The sequence below is a fragment of the Cetorhinus maximus genome, chromosome 13 (assembly GCF_964194155.1).
Source record: "Cetorhinus maximus chromosome 13, sCetMax3.hap1.1, whole genome shotgun sequence".
Classification (NCBI taxonomy): domain Eukaryota; kingdom Metazoa; phylum Chordata; class Chondrichthyes; order Lamniformes; family Cetorhinidae; genus Cetorhinus; species Cetorhinus maximus.
Genome location: NC_135891.1, coordinates 94801215 through 94821041, shown reverse-complemented (window position 1 = coordinate 94821041; position 19827 = coordinate 94801215). Strand labels below are relative to the sequence as shown.

At 42.1% G+C, this 19827-nt stretch overlaps 1 protein-coding gene across 3 annotated transcripts in view; it reads left to right on the top strand.

Annotated features, from left to right (window-relative positions):
* The window catches only part of acsbg2 (acyl-CoA synthetase bubblegum family member 2), a 55327-nt gene that overhangs the window by 20436 nt on the left and 15064 nt on the right, over nt 1-19827 (top strand). For 2 of the 3 annotated variants that reach the window (XM_078555835.1, XM_078555839.1), the window contains exons 4-10: nt 2249-2517; nt 4048-4136; nt 9485-9605; nt 10896-10976; nt 12035-12184; nt 15375-15551; nt 18356-18537. In XM_078555835.1, coding sequence (XP_078411961.1) covers nt 2249-2517; nt 4048-4136; nt 9485-9605; nt 10896-10976; nt 12035-12184; nt 15375-15551; nt 18356-18537 — 1069 coding nt within the window. The remainder of the gene's footprint in view (nt 1-2248; nt 2518-4047; nt 4137-9484; nt 9606-10895; nt 10977-12034; nt 12185-15374; nt 15552-18355; nt 18538-19827) is intronic. The other variant, XM_078555836.1, reaches the window with a different exon arrangement.

Genomic DNA, 19827 nt, shown 5'->3' with positions numbered 1-19827 from the left:
GTTGATGAGGGCGAGCCAGTGGACGTGGTTTATTTGGACTTTCAGAAGGCTTTCGACAAAGTCCCACATAAGAGATTAGCGTGTAAAATTAAAGCACATGGGATTGGAGGTAGTGTATTGAGATGGATAGAAAACTGGTTGGCAGACAGGAAACAAAGAGTAGGAATAAACGGGTCTTTTTCCGAATGGCAGGCAGTGACTAGTGTGGTACCGCAGGGATTGGTGCTGGGACCCCAGTTATTCACAATATATATTAATGATTTTAGATGAGGGAACTAAATATAATATCTCCAAATTTGCAGATGACACAAAGCTGGGTGGAAGGGTGAGCTGTGAGGAGGATGCAGGAATGCTTCAGTGTGATTTGGACAAGCTGAGTGAGTGGGCAAAAGCAAGGCAGATGCAGTATAATGTGGATAAATGTGAGGTTATCCACTTTGGTAGCATAAAGAGTAAGGCCGGTTATTATCTGAATGGATATAAATTGAGAGAGGGGAATGTGCAATGAGACCTGGGTGACCTCGTACACCAGTCGCTGAAGGTAAGCGTGCAGGTGCAGCAGGCGGTAAAGAAGGCAAATGGTTTGTTGGCCTTCATAGCCAGAGGATTCAAGCACAGGAGCAGGGATGTCTTGCTGCAATTATACAGGGCCTTGGTGAGACCACACCTGGAAAATTGTGTGCAGTTTTGGTCTCTTTATCTGAGGAAGGATGCACTTGCTATAGAGGGAGTGCAGCGAAGGTTTACCCAACTGATTCCTGGGATGGCGGGACTGACATATGAGGAGAGATTGAGTCGATTAGGATTATATTCGCTGGAGTTCAGGAGAATGAGGGGGGATCTCATAGAAACCTATAAAATTCTAACAGGACTAGACAGGGTAGATGCAGGAAGGATGTTCCTGATGGGGGAGTCCAGAGCCAGGGGTCACAGTCTGAGGATACGGGCTGAGATGAGGAGAAATTTCTTCACCCAGAGAGTGGTGAGCCTGTGGAATTTGCTACCACAGAAAGTTGTTAAGGCCAAAACATTGTATGTTTTCAAGAAGGAGTTACATATAGCTCTTGGGGCAAAAGGGACCAAAGGATATGGGGAGAAAGCGGGAGCAGGCTATTGAGTTGGATGATCAGCCATGATCATAATGAATGGTGGAGCAGGTTCGAAGGGCCGAATAGCCTACTTCTCCTATTTTCTATATTTCTGGAAGTACAAACTGCTCCTAAAATAGCATTTGCTCAAATTTCAACCAGAGAAGCAACGGGATGAATATTGTGGTATTAGAAAATGTAATTTTAATGCATTAGTTTGAAATTTATCATAATTGCTTTGGCAACTTTTCTTTTGGTGAGATGCTTTGCAGGATGGAGTATGGTCCGCCAACCCCAGAAGCAGAGCGTAGGCAGACACTGGGGAGGCTGAGTGCTGAGATGGGCTGGTCAGAAGGCCCATGACAGTTCACTGGGACTTTGTCCCACTTGTATTAAAGGATGTTAGGCCTTCTAGCCCTTGCCCATCGCACACCCTCAACCCCACCCACTTCCCATCCATACCCATTCCCGTTCTCTTGGCCTGTATAACCATTTGCCCCCCCACCCACCCCCAAGGGCCTTCACCCTCCATGTCAATTCATGGCCTTTCGATGCTCATTCACCCAATATACATATAGTAACAATGGCATATGTGTAACTGTTCAGAAAACAACATCCAGTCACAAATCTTCTTTTGGGAAAAAAAAATCTGCTGTTTCTACAACCTTTATAAATTGATAATAAGACTATTAAAGTGCCAATAACAGCAGCTTCAGCACTTAACACCTCTTAATATTATGCAACTAAACATTGGGACATTGACGAAAGAGATCATGGAGAAGAACAACTTATTCTAACCACTTAAAGATGTCAGTCAAGCAAAGTCAACAGTTCTCTCCAGTTATCAAAACACAACCCCCTACTGGGATAATTATTTTATGAATCTGGGTTCTCAGGCAAGCATGAATAATGAGGACAGGTTTAAGTACTCTTAAGTAGAACTGGATGGTCCCCTTCCAACTCTACAAAAATCCGGGTCTTGGTGTAAGAAATCTATTCTCATGTTAATGTAAATTCAGTTTCTGATCATTATGTATTCTGGAGTGCCTCTTGGTGCAAATGCTTCAGCATAATTTTATAACTGGCACGGACAGATCTTGGTGACTTACGGTGGAGACAAAGCAGTATCACTAAAATATCCTTGCTCTAATTTTCTTTAGAAGATGTGCTTCAGATAGTCACACAGAGCTTAGGCTCTGCTGACCCAAAATTCTGCACCACAAATAAAGATGATGAGATCAAACTGAGAGTGGAAGGTCCAAATTGCCCAGAACAGCCACCAATTACTGTACACCAAATGTTCATGGAGTCTATTGAAAAGTATGGCGACTATATGGCCCTTGCATCAAAGCACGGTGAACAGTGGAAGACGATAACGTTTAAGCAGTACTATAATGAATGCAGAGATGCTGCAAAAAGCTTCCTGAAGGTAGATGGAAATATTTTTTTCCGCATGTATGAAACACTGTCAGTTCCATAATACGTTATACTATCTATAAGCTTATTTAGATTACTTTTTGATTGTTAAATCTAACCTGACTCGTGAATGCAGCTGTTAAATGATTCTACCTAATAAGCAAAGCTAGTGCCATGTAATTATGTCTCCAGGCCTCATCTTTATTATTCATGGAAACTGCTGATAACAGTTTGGTGCTCTGACTCAGCTTGGCAGTTGCGACTTAATTCCAGCTGGCACCAAGTCCCACTGGTTTGTCTAGGGTGGGTGGAAGGGATAATATTGAGGGGAGCGAAGGTGGGCTCATTCGGACTTCACAAAATATATTTCCCGAAGTTTTGGGGACTTTACGTTTGAAGGGCTGATTATTGTGCCTTGTAAGGACTGCAGACTGAGCAAATCAAAGATAACGTATACTCATCGAATCTTACACGTGGCGAGACTAGTCTAATGGAGCTTGGGAGTCCTATTCTGAAATTGGATCAAGAGCCTCATTTCAATATTGAAATGAGGCCTATGCTCATTTAGGAGTGGTAGTGGCATAGTGATAATGTCGACTAGTAATCCAGAGGCCCAAGCTAATGCTCTGGGTTCAAATCCCACCACAGCAGCTGGTGGAATTTAAATTCAATTTAAAAAAACCTGGAATTGAAAGCTAGTCTCAGTAATGGAGACCAGGACAACTATCATTGATTGTCGTACAAACCTATCTGGCTCACTAATGTCCTTTTAGGGAAGGAAAAATGCCATCCTTGCCCAGTCTGGCCTACACGTGACTCCAGACCCATGGCAACGTGGCTGACTCTTAATTGTCCTCTGTAATGGTCTAGCAAACCACTGAGTTCAAGGACAGTTAGGGATGTGTGACAAATGCTGGCTTTGCCAGTGATACCCACATCCCATGAAAATATGAAACAAAAGGTGGATTCCAATGTTGTCTAATATAAGGTCCTGACCAATTTGGCATTGTTTCAACCATCCTTGCAGATCAGGCTCATGTCTCTGCCCTTCTGCTTTGGTTCTTATTGCTCCCAATTTATGTCTAATTTAGAGCCCACTATGTCTTTAGTGCGTTTTCCCTAATGGCATTTACATTACCATTCCCAGCCCTTTAACAGACTTCCATGTGAATTGTCGAACTTGAATGCCAAGATTTCTGGTTCGTTGTGATTGCCAATTAAACCACTGCCACTAATTAGTGAAATAGTGTGTAGCTCCCGCTCCCATTCTAGTTTACATTGAAGCTTCCACCAGTCACCCTCACCCCGAACAAGAAGCTCATTTCGGCCAGCTCAGCAATCTGGTATTACCTGCTCTTGGTGTCTAACGGAGACTCAAACCTGCTGCGATTTATTAAATTGTGTTAGGTAGCTTAACTGCTTTAAAATTAAAATAATATGTCATTGTGCAAATTGTTTTGTGTGTGTTTTAAGGGCTGTAATTTGATTGTTTACGAATGGAAACACCATTGTCTTTACAATCTTTTAACTTCTTTACTTACAGCTTGGACTCCAACGTTTCCATGGTGTTGGAATCCTTGGTTTCAATTCTCCAGAGTGGTTCATTGCAGACATTGGAGCAATCCTGGCAGGGTATGGCACAAATTATTGATTAGACTGCGATAGCGGACGTTGCAATGTCTAATAGGGCTGACGATGGTAAATGGAGCTTCTTTCCAGTTGGCTTCCCTTTTGTCATGTTGGGGTGGCAGCCCTCTGGTACCTGTCCAAGTGTCCACACTTCATGTGTGAACCATGATGCTGAATGCAGGCAGACGTTTTGAGCCCATTTCATATCTCCCTTTAAGTTAACACGTCCCTTTGTTCTAGCACATCACTGGGTAATAGAACCGTCATGCAATTTTAAAAATCTTGCAATCAACAAATGTATTTTTTGGTTTGACTTACAGTAATTTTTCAATGAAATATGTATGTCATTCAATATTGTTTTAAACTGATGTTATCATAATCCAAAAACAAGCCAGCATAAAACCCATATTCTTCCTGTTTTGGATTGATATTGTTGACCCCTATTTTTAGTTTAAAATATTTTTGTGTAATTCTATATAAAAACTCAACAGAACTGTTATTTATCCTTTGGAGAAATATCATGAACAGTTTCAGTCATCATAGCCAAAACTGCAAATTGAGAAGTTAAATAGTGGATGCATGGAAAAATAAATGCAACATAACCTCGAAATAGTCAGATCTTTATTCAAAAGAAAGTAAACAGCAAAATACTGGATAAGCCGATGAATATGAGCCCAATAGGACTTTGAGTCACTGTCTGGGATTGTGTATCATGCCTCTGTAGGCACTAAAACAATAGAATGTTACTGCCAATACTCCTCACTGCCCTGTTAGGCATTATAAAGCGCAGTGATTAATTCTGACAAGGTACTTGCATACAAAAAGAATGTTTATCTGGAGTCCTTTCATTCTAGTCTGCCGTTATCAGATTCTGGAAGGCACTGCATTAAACCTTTTGCCAAATCTCTCTTTTTTCTCCCCCTCTTTTTTCTCCCTCTAGTCTCTCTCAATGATATATTTAGAGAGACAAATCTCTCCTGTTTACTGTACCAGACAGTCCGGTTGTGCAATTAATTAGAGTTACAAAACCTGTATTTCCAGGCAGGTCCTGTTGTTTACAGCTCGCCTCAACCACCACAGGAACAGCAGGTTAAACGTCTAACAATTTCTCCTTTAACTCCTCTCACTTCCTCCAAATAAAAGGTGTGGCTATGGGTACCCGCATGGGCCCCAGCTATGCCTGTCTCTTTATGGGGTATGTGGAACATTCCTTGTTCCAGTCCTACTCCGGCCCCCTCCCACAACTCTTTCTCCGGTACATCGATGATTACTTCGGTGCTGCTTCATGCTCTCGTCGGGACCTGGAAAAATTTATTAATTTTGCTTCCAATCTCCACCCCTCCATCATTTTCACATGGTCCATCTCTGACACTTCTCTTCCCTTCCTTGACCTCTCTGTCTCAATTTCCGATGATGGACTGTCCACCAATATCCATTACAAGCCTACCGACTCCCACAGCTACCTCGACTACAGCTCCTCACACCCCGCTTCTTGTAAAGACTCCATCCCATTCTCTCAGTTCCTTCGCCTCCGTCGCATCTGTTCTGATGACGCTACCTTCAAAAACAGCTCCTCTGACATGTCCTCCTTCTTCCTTAACCGAGGTTTTCCATCCACGGTCGTTGACTGGGCCCTCAACCGTGTCCGGCCCATATCTCGCGCATCCTCCCTCACGCCTTCTCCTCCTTCCCAGAAACATGATAGGGTCCCCCTTGTCCTCACTTATCACCCCACCAGCCTCCGCATTCAAAGGATCATCCTCCGCCATTTCCGTCAACTCCAGCATGATGCCACCACCAAACACATCTTCCCTTCACCCCCCCTGACGGCATTCCGTAGGGATCATTCCCTCCGGGACACCCTGGTCCACTCCTCCATCACCCCCTACTCCTCAACCCCCACTTATGGCACCTCCCCATGCCCACGCAGAAGATGCAACACCTGCCCCTTCACTTCCTCTCTCCTCACCGTCCAAGGGCCCAAACACTCCTTTCAAGTGAAGCAGCATTTCACTTGCATTTCCCCTAACTTAGTCTACTGCATTCGTTGCTCCCAATGCGGTCTCCTCTACATTGGAGAGACCAAACGCAAACTGGGCGACTGTTTTGCGGAACACCTGCGGTCTGTCCGCAAGAAAGACCTTCCTGTCGCTTGCCATTTTAACACTCCACCCTGTTCTCTTGCCCACATGTCTGTCCTTGGCTTGCTGCATTGTTCCAGTGAAGCCCAACGCAAACTGGAGGAACAGCACCTCATCTTCCGACTAGGCACTTTACAGCCTTCTGGGCTGAATATTGAATTCAACAACTTTAGATCTTAAACTCCCCCTCCCCCCATCCCCACCCCGTTTCTCCCCCTCCCCCCCTTTTTTCAATAATTTATATAGATTCTTCTTTCCCCACCTATTTCCATTATTTTTAAATCTAAAACTACAACCTTGTTAGTCTGTCCAGCCCACCCCCACTAGAGCTGTACTTTGAGTATCCTGTCTTCCATTCTTAATTAGCACTTTTCTTAGACAAATATCACCACCTTCAACACCTCTTTGATCCTTTTGTCTGTGACATCTTTTGATTATCTGCTCCTATCACTGCTTATCTCCACAATCACCACACCCTCAACTCCCCCCCCACCACCTTAAACCAGTTTATATTTCTCTCTTCTCCTAACTATGCTTCAGTTCTGCCGAAGGGCCATGAAGGCTCGAAACGTTAACTGATTTCTTCTCCGCCGATGCTGCCAGACCTGCTGAGTTTTTCCAGGTAATTCTGTTTTTGTTTTAGGTTAAACGTCAAGGTTTGTGTTTACAAAGAAAATACCAACAGCCCCACATAATTAACATTTAGCACGGACAATACACTAATTTATTGACTAAAAATCCATTTTAATTCAGACATTATAAAGTTCAAGATTCAGATTGAAAGTAACACAAGTAAGAAATTGGAAAAGAGTAAATTATGAGGAAATTAGTGTGGAATTAAAGGTATACAGTGGAACTCTTTCAAAGGATAATTAATAGAGCTCAAGTGAAAGAGGAAAGAAATAGCTGAGGTACAGAAGTTCCATAGAAGATGGGATAGTGCCAGAGGACTGGTAATACTTTTCCTAAAGACGTAAAGGGAGGTAGAATAAAATCTGGGGACTATAGACGCTAGGCTTAATGACAGTGATGGAAAGAACACTGGAATATATCCCAACGGAAGTGATTCTATAGATAGAAAATAAAATAAAATAGTATAATAAAAAAAGACAGCATAAAAAGCTAAGTCACACTTCACTAATCTGATAGAACTGTTTGAAGGGATAATGGAAAGAGCAGAACAGGGCAATGCAGTAGATGTCATACTTAGATTATCAAAAGCCTTTTGATAAGACATCACATGGTAGACTCAAAACAAAAGTACTGTTTAAAATTATGGAACAAATAGTTGAACAGAGAGCAAATTGGCTAAAAAATAGAATGCAGAGTGTAGGGGAAAAGAGTGATCATTCAGAATGGAGGAAAGTGTTCCAGAAAAGTCAGTGCTGAGACCACTGTTATAATTTACATTAATGATTTGGATTTATAAAAATTTTGACAGAGTTATCTATTTCTACGATACTTACCTGGGGGGGGATACAGTTAACACTGAGGAAGAAAATAAGAAGTCATTAGAAAACTTAATGACAGGACAGTTAACAGCAAATTAATTTTTAATACGGATAACAGTAGATCATGGCGTATAAGTCAACCTTTGGAGCCACAAAAAATCCTTCCAAAAACAGGAATTGACTTGTGCACCGAGTACAATATGTGAACCGCTGGTGTTGGTGCAGGAGGATCCATTTCTGTTTGTCAGCCGTTGTGCTGCTCTGTGTGGGCATGTCTTAAACTCCCACGCATCTTCTTGGCAACACGGCCCATGTCACCTGCTTGACCCCGTGTGCTGACTTATAAAACGAGCACGATCCGAAACATGTGTTTCTCAGATGAAAACTTGAGGCCAACTTCTAATACCTAAAGTATAGCCAAGTATAGCCCTAAACATGCATTTATTTGCTGAAAAATGTGGGATGGGGCTGGTGACTAATATGCTAAGTGTAGGCCTAAACGTGCATTTTGGCACCAAAACAAAGGGGTTGTTTTATATGCAGGTCAACTTATGTGGTATATAAGTTCTTCTGGTAGAAGAAACAGACACCACCTAACCTTAGAAATTAAGGAACTGAATGAGTTATAAGAGCAATAGGCAGAAAGTTGAACAAATTATTAAAAGCATCGTTGCAGGTCAGCAAAGCATTTAAAAAATGCTAACAAAGCACTAGGTTTTTTTTTCTAGGGATCCGAAATTTAAACTGTAGTGACATGTTAAACCTGTATAGGACCTCATTCTGGTCTCCACACTATACAAAAAGACATGTGCTGGAGAAAGTGCAAAAAAACAATTACAAGTTTGGTACTAGAAATGAAACATTACAGCTATCAGGGAAGCTTAAATAGGTTGGCACTTTTTTTCTTGAGAAAGGAGAAAATGTAGAGCAGAGCTGATAAAGGTTTTTAAAATTTTCACAGGGTAGATGTAGACAGGACATTTTGTGGGAGAATCCAGAACTTCGAGGCCACAAATACAAGATAGCTACTAATAAATCTAATAGGAAAATAAGAAGAAATATCTTTACTCCGAGTGGTTAGAATGTGGAACTCACTACCACAGAAAGTGACTGATAGATATTTCCAAAGCTAGGCGAGTACATGGGAGGAAACTCGTGTGCACCAGCTAATTGGGTGGAGTGGCCTGTTTCTGTGCTGCATATTCTACGTACTGTAAAGTGACTCCTGAATTTAAAGCGACAAAGTCACACAAGGTGAGACTAGATATATCTGCTTCATTTGTACGTTAGGTCCCAATTGAGGGCCTAAAGTGCAGAGGCTCCCTAACCAGTTACTCCTTGCCCCCTAACCCTGATCCTCCTTATGCTGATGACCTCGGAGTGGCTGTTGGATGTTCCATCTCCCCCCCCACATCCAGACCATCCAGTAAATGTTGCCGTGGCTGTTCTGGTCTATGGAATTCATTGCCACAGGAGGCTGTGGAGGTCAGGTCATTGAGTGTATTTAAGACCGAGATAGGTAGGTTCTTGATTGGTAAGGGAATCAAAGGTTACGGGGAGAAGGCGGGAGAATGGGGTTGAGAAACTTATCAGCCATGATTGAATGGCGGAGCAGACTCGATAGGCCGAATGGCCTAATTTCTGCTCCTATGTCTTATGGGCAAACCCGTTGGACTTGTGGCTGCCTGCTGCAGTGGCTACAGATTTTCGGAGCCTTGCACTTTTACAGATTTTTTTTTATTCTTTCTGCTTCATGTAGTGGACTGGCTGTCGGAATCTATACTACAAATTCGTCTGAAGCCTGTCACTATGTAGCAAGTGATAGTCAAGCTAATATCATGGTCGTAGAGAACAACAAGCAACTACAGAAGATCCTGCAGGTTTGTGGGCTATTCCTGAAATTGTGCAGGGAATCAGGGTTGTTTAAAAAAAGATAAAATATTTTCATTGTTAGTAATTGTTTCCTATATGGTCAGCTAAGAGCTATAACATTGTGCTTGAGTGTATGGATCAACCAAATGATATATATGATTTCTTCTAATTAATTAATGGTAGTGATATATACATTTATTGTAATCAGTCCATTGTATTTCTTGAGAATGCAGTGTAAGATTTAAATTCTAAGAGTTGGGATCTATTATTCTTGGATACACACTCTAGTGTTCATTGTGCTCCCACTGTGTTAATCCTTCATTATATTTAGTTAATGTCTTCATTTTCTATTCTTACTACTTTATATTCATGGAGTTTTCCTCCAGCCATTAAGCACTATAGCAGGACATTCAGACTGTCAGTTCTATACCAATATTTGCCCCCCACATCTAACCCTTCTCTGCTGCGCATCAAATCCTTGGCACCCCGTCCACAAATATTCACTCCCTCCACCACCAACCCACAGTAGCAGCAGCATGTATCATCTACAAGATGTGCTGCAGCAGCTCACCAAGGCTCCTTAGGCAGCACCTTCCAAACCCAGGACCACTACCATCTAGAGGAACAAGGGCAGCAGAGACACATGGGAACCCTCCAAGCCACTCAACATCCTGACTTGGAAATATATCCCCGTTCCTTCACTGTCGCTGGGTCAAAATGCTCAAATTCCCTCCCCAACAGCACTGTGGGTGTACCTACACCACATGGACTGCAGTGATTCAAGAAGGCAGCTCACCATGACCTTCTCGAGGGCAATTAGGGACGGGCAATAAATGCTGGCCTAGCCAGCGACACCCACATCCCATGAATGCATTTAAAAAATCCTTTAATATTCCTCTTTTTTTCAATAAATTACCTTTCCCTTTTTAAAGGGGTACAATGCTTTAACAACAGTTTGTGGCAGAATATTCTACATCCCAACCACTCTCTCTGTAGAGAATTTTATTTCTAATCTTTTTTTAAATTCTTTCTTTAATTATCATCCATTTCTGCCTTCCCATTACCATTTGGCAGCTGTGAGACTGATGACTATTTATCTCATTGAGACTTTGTGTTCTTAATTGTTTATTTTAATAATGTGAATGAATGTATTAAGCACTTGCATTCTAATATCACACACAGCAATTTCTAGGTTTTAATATCTTTAATGGAATATCATCTCTTGCACAGTTAGCTTGTGCATGTGATAAGTTATTTTTGTGTTTTTGCATGTGTGTAAGATATAATTCCTTTTTCAGATTCAGGATCAGCTTCCGCACCTCAAAGCAATTGTGCAGTACAAGGACGAACTGAAGGAGAAGAGACCAAATCTTTACACTGTAGGTATAACTAAGATTCAGCCTAAGAAACACTTTTGGATTTGAATAATCATGTAGCAATGTAGAATTCCAATTGATTGAAGCAATTTATTCTCATTATGCACCACAAACATTTTCAACAATTCTGGTAACCAGATGTCTGGTATTTATAACTAGCTGCTAAACAGCAAAACATTCCCTTAAAGGCAACAGTAGGTTGGTAGTTAAAATGTACAAAGACCAGAGTCAGGATTATCAGTTAACCAAAGAGGAAAGTTCAAAAAAGTTTTTTTTCCCATATTGAGGCAAAGACTACACCAGAATTTAAAAAAGAATTGATTAGATATTTTAAAAGGGAAGAATATAAAAGGAAACTGGATTAGATCAGATGGCTTCCATTGAAGATCTGCTACTGTTACAAATGAGATTAAAAGCTTCCTCCTTTGCTATAATTTTGATGGTTCTTTTCTGATGTATACAACTAGCACTCTAGGCTGTCCCAGTGAGCGTGCTCAGTTACCCTAGTCTGGTACTACTCTCCAGTTCTGGACTGCTCACTGTTGCTTCATAGCACTGATGGTGGAAGAAGCTTTCCACTGAAGTCAAATCTTCTGTTCCCTGGGGAGCCAGTGCGACTTCACTAAGCACCTTGTGCACCGGACACATTTTCAGTTTTTAGCTGGATGTTTCCTGACGTGTGATTTTGTTTTATTATATGTTACACCTCCATATCTTTATCATTTTTATTTATTCTGTTATCTCGTGTTTCTATTGTAAAGTATTGTGAAATATAACCTGAGTCTTTGCAGGTGAGCATGAGAGGGGCTCAGGAAATTTCACTTGGCCTATGACTTGCTATGGATAAAGTATTAGAAGGTGCCCTGAAAGAAAGGAGAATGAAATGCCTAGATAGGTATGGTATAGTGAGAGGGAGTCAACTTGGGTTTATTCTGGGGTGGGTTTGGCTAACCAATTTACTGGAGGTTTTTTTCTTTCGAGGTAGAATATTCTCAAGAAGCAGATTTGTATTCAACTTCTGGAGATGTCTCTGATAACGTGCTTTCTTATATCTCCAAAAGTGGGCAGAATTCATGCAGCTTGGGAAGGATGTGCCCGATTCACAACTTGACGAGATCATTGCCTCCCAGAAACCGAATCAATGTTGCACGCTCATCTATACTTCGGGGACTACTGGACCGCCAAAGGGAGTCATGCTGAGCCATGATAATGTAAGAGATACGCTGTTAACACGATGTATGTTGTTCATGTTTGATTTAATGTCACAGCTTATTATAGCCTTTTATTAAAAAAAAATGTAGTTTTCCATTTTAAAGTAAAATCAGTTAAGTTCTTGATTTAGGCCTAAAAATATCATGGGCTGAAGTTTCGTTTAGTAGGCCCTGATTCCGCCATTGTGAGGAAATACAGGTCGGGAACCCACCCGAAGGGAAGTTTTTGAGGAGGTGGCCAGTTAAGTGGCTGCTTCTGAGAGCCCCATCCAATTAGGTGGGCCTCCAGCATTGAGAGATTGGCAGGCCCACCATCAGAGGTCGGAGCTGCTGATGCAGGTAAGAGAGAGAGAGGGCACCTCGAGATGAAGGTGCCCCTGATATGACTTGAAAAGTTTTTCATAGTTTTTAAAAAAAAAAAAGGCCACAGGCACCAGGCCATTGTCGTGGAAGGGCAACCCCTCCACTGGGCAGCCAGCAACCACGGAGGGGTAGGTGGGTTCCCTAGTTTTGGATGGAGTCCTGGCCCTCTATACCCCGCCCAGCCCTGGTCTGCTACTGGAAGACAGCTTACATCCCTTGACCATGTTTCAGCCTCAGCGGGCTCTTGCTGAGTGGCAAGATAAGCTTGTTAATTGGCCTAATATACTACTCGCTGCTTGCGGCCAAGATGCTATCACCCTCCCAACACTCCCGGAGGCTGGATCATGACGGGAGAGAGCTGCACATATTTGAATCCACAGCTGCCTGTCATTCAACCTCACCCTCTATTTGGCTGAGTGGGGAGAGATGGCGGCATAGTGGTAATGTCACAGGACTAGTAATCCAGAAGCCCAGGCTAATGCCCAGCGGACAGGGGTTCAAATCCCACCTTGGCAGCTGGTGGAATTTGAATTCAATTAATAAAATCTGGAATATAAAGTTAGTCTCAGTAACGGTGACCGTGAAACTATTATTGATTATCTTAAAAACCCACCTGGGTCACTAATGCCCTTTAGGGAATGAAATCTGCCATCCTTACTTGGTTTGGCCTCGTATGACTCCTGACCCACAGCAATGTGGGCAACTCTTACCTTCGAAATAACCTAGCAAGCCACTCAATTCAAGGGCAATTAGGGCTGGGCAGCAAATGCTGGTCTTGTCAGTGATACCCACATTCCATGAAAGAATAAAGGACCAGTGTCTATATCTCATTCTGTTAGCTGTAGTGGCCCATGAGAGAGAGAGAGAAAATGAAGCTTTAATATTGAAAACTGTTAAATTTTGTTGAATTAATTGGAGTTGTAATAATGTGCACAATGTTTTTGTTTTTATTGCTTTTTGATTATCAGTTTTATTTATAGCTATCTTTTTATATCTTTCTCAAATTTTTATATTCACCAATTTTTGTTGTGACATTTGCTTTTTTTTCTAATGCAGTACTAGTTGTATTAGTCCCCCAACTGGATGCAGCTGTACCAATACTGCATTACTTATACTAAGCCAGCATATACATTAGAACTCTTATCACTCCACACCACACACCATCCTGACATGGATCCATCTTCACTGTTCCTTCAATGTTGTTGGGTCAAAATTCATACCACCACCTACCCCACAAAAACCATTGAGTTTAACTTGCCTGTTCTGAGCACTCCCCAGGACCAAATTCTTTCTTTTCTCCAAAAAAAAATGGCCTTTTCTTGATTGGCCCATTCGAAGATTGCAGTTTGGGTCCTTCAATATGGTGCACATTCCGTACATTTGTACCTGAAAATTACAAACGCAATCCAACACATGGCGTAGGACCCTTATGCATAGTTCACCTGCCCTTCGCTGGAAACAGGCAGACCATTGGCTCGTCCTTTTACAGATCTGCCCAAAGATTGCATTAGGTAGGCTTTGTGCGTTGCTAAACTCCCCCTCACGCCTTCATCGCCAGCCCAACAGTTGAAAATTGCTTCCCTTCATATCTTAAAAGCTCTCTATGTTTACAAAGAGCAATATATCCTGACCTTTCCCCTGATCCTTGGATAAATTTATGCCCCCTAGTTATAGATTCAAACGTTACTAATTGGCTTGTCCGAAAAGAACTCCAGTCTCTCGTCCTTGGTATTGTCATATTGAATTTCTGCTCTATTTGCTCGAAGACCCTGTTTATTTTTTTAAAAGCAAAACTAATCTAATTATGTTATGGTCACTTTTTCTTAGACGTTTGCATCACTTACATTGCCTACCTGTCCTACTTAATTTTATGGAATTTGATCCAGCACTCTCCCATTTCTTTGGCTAACAACATACCAATCTAGAATGATGTCCCTTTTCTTTATCCTTGCATTATTTTTTTACCCAAGGCCATCATTGGATTGTTAAAGTCACTCACTAGTATGATTCTGTTGCTCCCCCGACCCCAGTTTTGTCAAAGCCCACCTCTTTAAGATGAAATGTGTGTTATATTCTTTGGTTGAAGAGCTATGTTTTAATGCAAGCCATTAGAGCATTTAGCTTCAGTTCTAATGAAGAGTCATACGGACTCGAAATGTTAACTCTGTCTTCCTCTCCACAGATGCTGGCAGACCTGCTGAGTTTTTCCAGCTATTTTTGTTTTTGTTTCAGATTTCCAGCATCTGCAATATTTTGCTTTTATCAGAGCATTTAGCTTCTTGACTATACATACAAAAAATAAACCAAAATGACCTTTCTCGAGAATTACATTTTATACACAAAAATACAAAAAGTTTCTAATTCAGGGTGAAATAAAGAATTTCTATCGTATTTATAAGTGTACTTTGTAGCAATATAACTCAGATGTCACCGCCTGTACACACCATCCTCCAAGTGTCCATCTCTACAGGCTACGTGGCAGCAATCTGAGCAGAACTGCCTTCGCTGATGTAGGTTCAGCAGATGCTGTAAATTTGAAACTGAAACATAAAGGAAAAGAACCTATATTAATTTTTAAAGCACAATAGATGTGTTGGTTATTTATTACTTCCCACCAAGGGAATACCATCATCACAAGAACTGCAGCCATTCAAAAAGATGGCATGCTGTCCCCTCGGGACAAAATGGGATGACTGAAGAATGGACTATGCTGGCATCACACTCCTCTCATGGCGGGAGGGGGGTGGGAATAATGAAAGCTGTGCATTATGTTTAGTAATACATTTCTGGCTATGGGACCATTAAAATACTTCTTTTATAACTGCAGCTAACATGGACAGCTTATGCAGCAGGAAATATGGTGAATCTGCGACCAGCTACTGAGAGTCAAGAAACTATTGTTAGTTACCTGCCACTTAGTCATATTGCTGCACAAATGATTGACATCTGGTTGTCCGTAAAGTTTGGAGGAATCATTTATTTTGCACAACCTGATGCACTGAAGGTAAAAAAAAATTCAGCACGAAATGTGTTTATTTTAATTCAGTGTTTGTTTCTCTGTGGTCTGCATAGCCATAAGGAGAGAAGTTATGTATTTACTGACTTCTCCACAATTGGAAATGAAGCAGTTTCTGTGATTTTCTTGCAGGAGGAAGAATGCAAATGGTTTCCTTTCACAGCACAGGATTTCCTGTAGACTTCCAGTGCCCCAGTTGTGAGCGAGTGCAGCTCCCTCAATTTAAACAATGTCAAAAGCAACTTGCATTTATAAAGCACTTTCTTAACATAGGAAAACATCCTGTGGTGATTAACAGGACAATAATTAAATAAAAATTGACACCAATCCAAAGGAGGAAATATTAGGAACAATGTTCCCTCTAATTTCCAGAAGGTATTTGATAAAGTGCCAGATCAAAAGTTATTGCAGAAAATAAAAGCTCATAATGTAGTGGGTAACATATTGGCATGGATAGGAGATTGTTTAGCTAACAGGAAGCAGAGAGATGGCATAAATGGGTCTTTTTCTGGTTGGCAGGATGTGACAAGTGGTGTGCTACAGGGATCAGTGCTGGGGCCTCAACTTTTTACAATTTCTATAAATGACTTGGATGAAGGGACTGAAGGAATGGTTGCTAAATTGCGAACGACACAAAGATAGGTAGGAAAGTAAATTGTGAAGAGGACGTAAAGAGGCTACAAAGTGACATAGGTTAAATGAGTGGGCAAAGATCTGGCAAATGGGGTATAATGCGGGCAAATGTGGTATCGTTCATTTTGGCAGGAAGAATACAAAAGCTTATTATCTAAATGGTGAGAGATTGCAGAACTCAGATTAAGAGGGATCTGGGTGTCCTAGTGCATGAATCACAAAAGGTTAGTATGCAGGTACAGCAGGTAATTAAGAAAACTAATACAATGTTATCATTTATTATGAGGGGTGTTGATTACAAAAGTAGGGAGGTTATGCTTCAGTTGCACGGTGCATTGGTGAGACCACATCTAGAGTATTGTGTAAAGTACTGGCCTCCTTTAAAGAAAGATCTAAATGCATTAGAAGCAGTTCAGAGAAGGTTTACTAGCCTAATACCAGGAATGGATGCGTTGTCTTGTGAGGAAAGGCTGGACAGGTTAGGCTTGTATCCATTGGAATTTAGAAGAGTAAGAGGCGACTTGATTGAAACCTTTAAGATCCTGAGGGGTCTTGGCAGGGTGGATGTGGTGAGGATGTTTCCTATTGTGGGAGAATCTAGAACTAGGGGATCACTGTTTAAAAATAAGGGGTCGTCATTCAAGAATGAGATGAGGAGAAATTTTTCCTGAGGGTTGAGAGTCTTTGGAACTCTGCTTTCACTGCCTTTTGAGGAAGAGAGTCTTTGAAAATTTTCAACGAAAAGCGAGATAGATTCCTGATTAACAAGGCGGTGAAAGGTTATCGGGGTAGGCAGGAATGTGGGGTTGAGGTTATATTCAGATCAGCCATGATCTTATTAAATGGCGGAGCAGGCTCGAGGAGCTGAGTGGCTTCCTCTTCCTAATTTGTATGTCCTGTTTGCTGTGGGTGACCTATTTGTTGCGTTGATCGGTCTCTTTAAGATTGCCATGCACCTTTAAAAGGAACATTGCTTGGATGCAGCTGTGCAGCAATCGGCATGTTCCTGATTACTGCACTGCCATGCATCCGTGCCGCTTAGTGGGGGAACGTTAATGAGCAGAGGTGACTAAAAGCTTGGTGTGTCGTTAGATTTTTAAGGACGGTCCTAAAGGAGGGGAGAGAGGCAGAGTGGTTTAGGGAGGGACTTCCAGAGTTTTGGGCTGAACAATTGGAGGCCACCAATGGTGGGCAAAGAAGGTGGGGTGGGGTGCAGTGGTACGTAAGAGGCAAGAGTTGGCAGAACACAGAGCTCATGGTGGGAAAGGCAGGGATTCTTGATTGATGCAGAAATAATCTAAACATTTAAGAGTTAGATAGGTGATGCATGGAATGGATACTAAAGAGATATTACAATGGCTAAATGAATTCTGTTCATTTGAAGGATTAACGCCAACACAGACTGTTTGGACCAAACGACCTGTTTCTTTGCATTTGGAGGAAGCGTTTTGCATTTCAAAGTTTTGGTGTTAAAATTCAAATTAATTTAAATATGGTAGCTAGTTTGTATGAGTGTAATCATCTTCAGTTTTCTGTCCAAAGGCAGGTCCTTGGTGATTATTCGCTAAACCATGGCAAAGTGCTGTGATTTTCATTTTGGCTAGGGCACGAAGGTAGGCCCGAAGCCTGCCTCCGCTGGAACGGGGATTGAACCCCACGCTGTTGACATCAATCCAATCTACATGCTAGCCATCTGGCCAACTGAGCTAAAACAGATTGATCCAAATTGTTGAGTTGCAATTGGCATTAAAGTGATTGGGATTGAATTTGGCGCTTCCCTGTTACTCGGTTTGATAGAAAAGGATGAAGGAGACCAGGCCAAGGACATTGGGGAGATCAGTATGTTCCAGAAGTCACTGCCTGTACAAATCTTACCCTTAATCTACTTATGGAGTGAAGAACACCGAGGGGAGAAGGATCAGCTTATTTTGTATCCACTTATTTAGTGCTACTGTACATAATGTGTGGATATGTCAGGCCTTTTACCTGCAGCACCTGTTGAAAGCACTACTGTAATAGGGCTTGTGACTTGGGAGTCCCTTTTTTCTTGATAAATATGTATGATTCTTGGTATGACAATTTCACAGTACACCTTACTGAAATAATTACTTGGGGTGCAAATAAATTTACTCTTCGGTTCTAATTATGGTTTACTTCAGGGCTCTTTGGTGACGACGATGAAGGAGGTGCATCCTACAGCATTTATGGGTGTGCCTCGTGTCTGGGAGAAGATGCAAGAGAAAATGAAGACTGTAGGCACAAAATCCTCGACCATAAAGAGGAAAATGGCTTCTTGGGCAAAAGATGTTGGTTTAAAAACCAATCTAAATCGCATGAATGGGTATGTGTAAAGCAGGGTGTACTATAATGTTGTGACGTCTAGTTCTCTCTCTCTCTCGTTGCAACCATTTGTTCAATTGTCTCGTAACTGCACAACTGAGGTTGCCCAGGTAAACTCCGTGCAGCGAAGGGTTTTTGTTTCTGACGTGAATACTGTGAGCTGAACTTTGTCGTCAGCAGAAGCAGGCAACCTGCAATTTCCTACCGCCGGCCGACGTGCCAGTTTTGCCGGCTTAGTCCCACCTCGGGGGCCATTTTCAAACAGGCCAGGTCATGGTGAAATGGCTACCCATCCATGAACGGCAAGTAGCCAATAAAGGCAGTTAACTCGAGCACCATCTAGTTGGCAGACAGGCCTGGCCCAGTGGCCGGAAACATTGTCAGTGAAAGTGGGTGGTCTCCGAGTGCCAAACCAGGAAGCCAGTGCCCCAGAAACATTTACCCTCCCTCCCCCTCCATCCTGGTGCCAGTGCTGAAAGGTGTTTTGCAGCCTGCATTGTGGAGGGGCTCCCTGTCACAATGGCAATCTGACATTGAGAGGGCACCTCCATCTTGAGGCACCCCTTTTTTTCTCCCTTATGTGCAAGGGCGGCCTGTTGCGCTTCTGTGTTGAAGGGCCTCCTGTAGTACCTCCAGCATCAGGAGAATGCCACCCTTACCCCCACCCCAACCCCTCATGCCATCCTCAATTGAATGGCAAGCATGCTCCCTGGCCGTTAATTTGGCCATTCCTTTGGAAATCGAGTGGGGTGACTGTTTCCTACAGCGGTGCAGGGTCGGGCACAGGATTTGATCCTGGCATCAGGGTCCTGACCCCAAAATAATCCTGCCCTGCAGTTTTTTTTAAAAAAAATGTTTCCAGTCAGCTTATATTTAAGCTTCATGATATATTTAAATTTGAGATATAACAATTTAGTTTGTACTTTTCCTGTAATGAAGCCTGTCTATCGAGGCTGCTTCTGTAAACCTCATAACATCTGATCACAGCGCAGCTTATCACTTAGTTTCTGTGCTGGGAACAGGCAGGGAGATTAAACATTTCTCCAAAACTCCAAAGGTATACAAAATGTCGAAGCCACCTACCTCTACTGTTCCCCAGGCAAATCTTCAAAAATGGCACTCTGCTCCCACCCAAACAGGTTTCCCAATTCAGTCGCATTAACAGCTGCAGACGAGTGTCAATGCCCACACAAGGAGCAGATATCCCAGACAAACTGACAGTTTCACTGACAAATGTTCTGACGATGATGGCTTTTCCTCAAATACAATGGATAGAGTCTTCACCATAGTC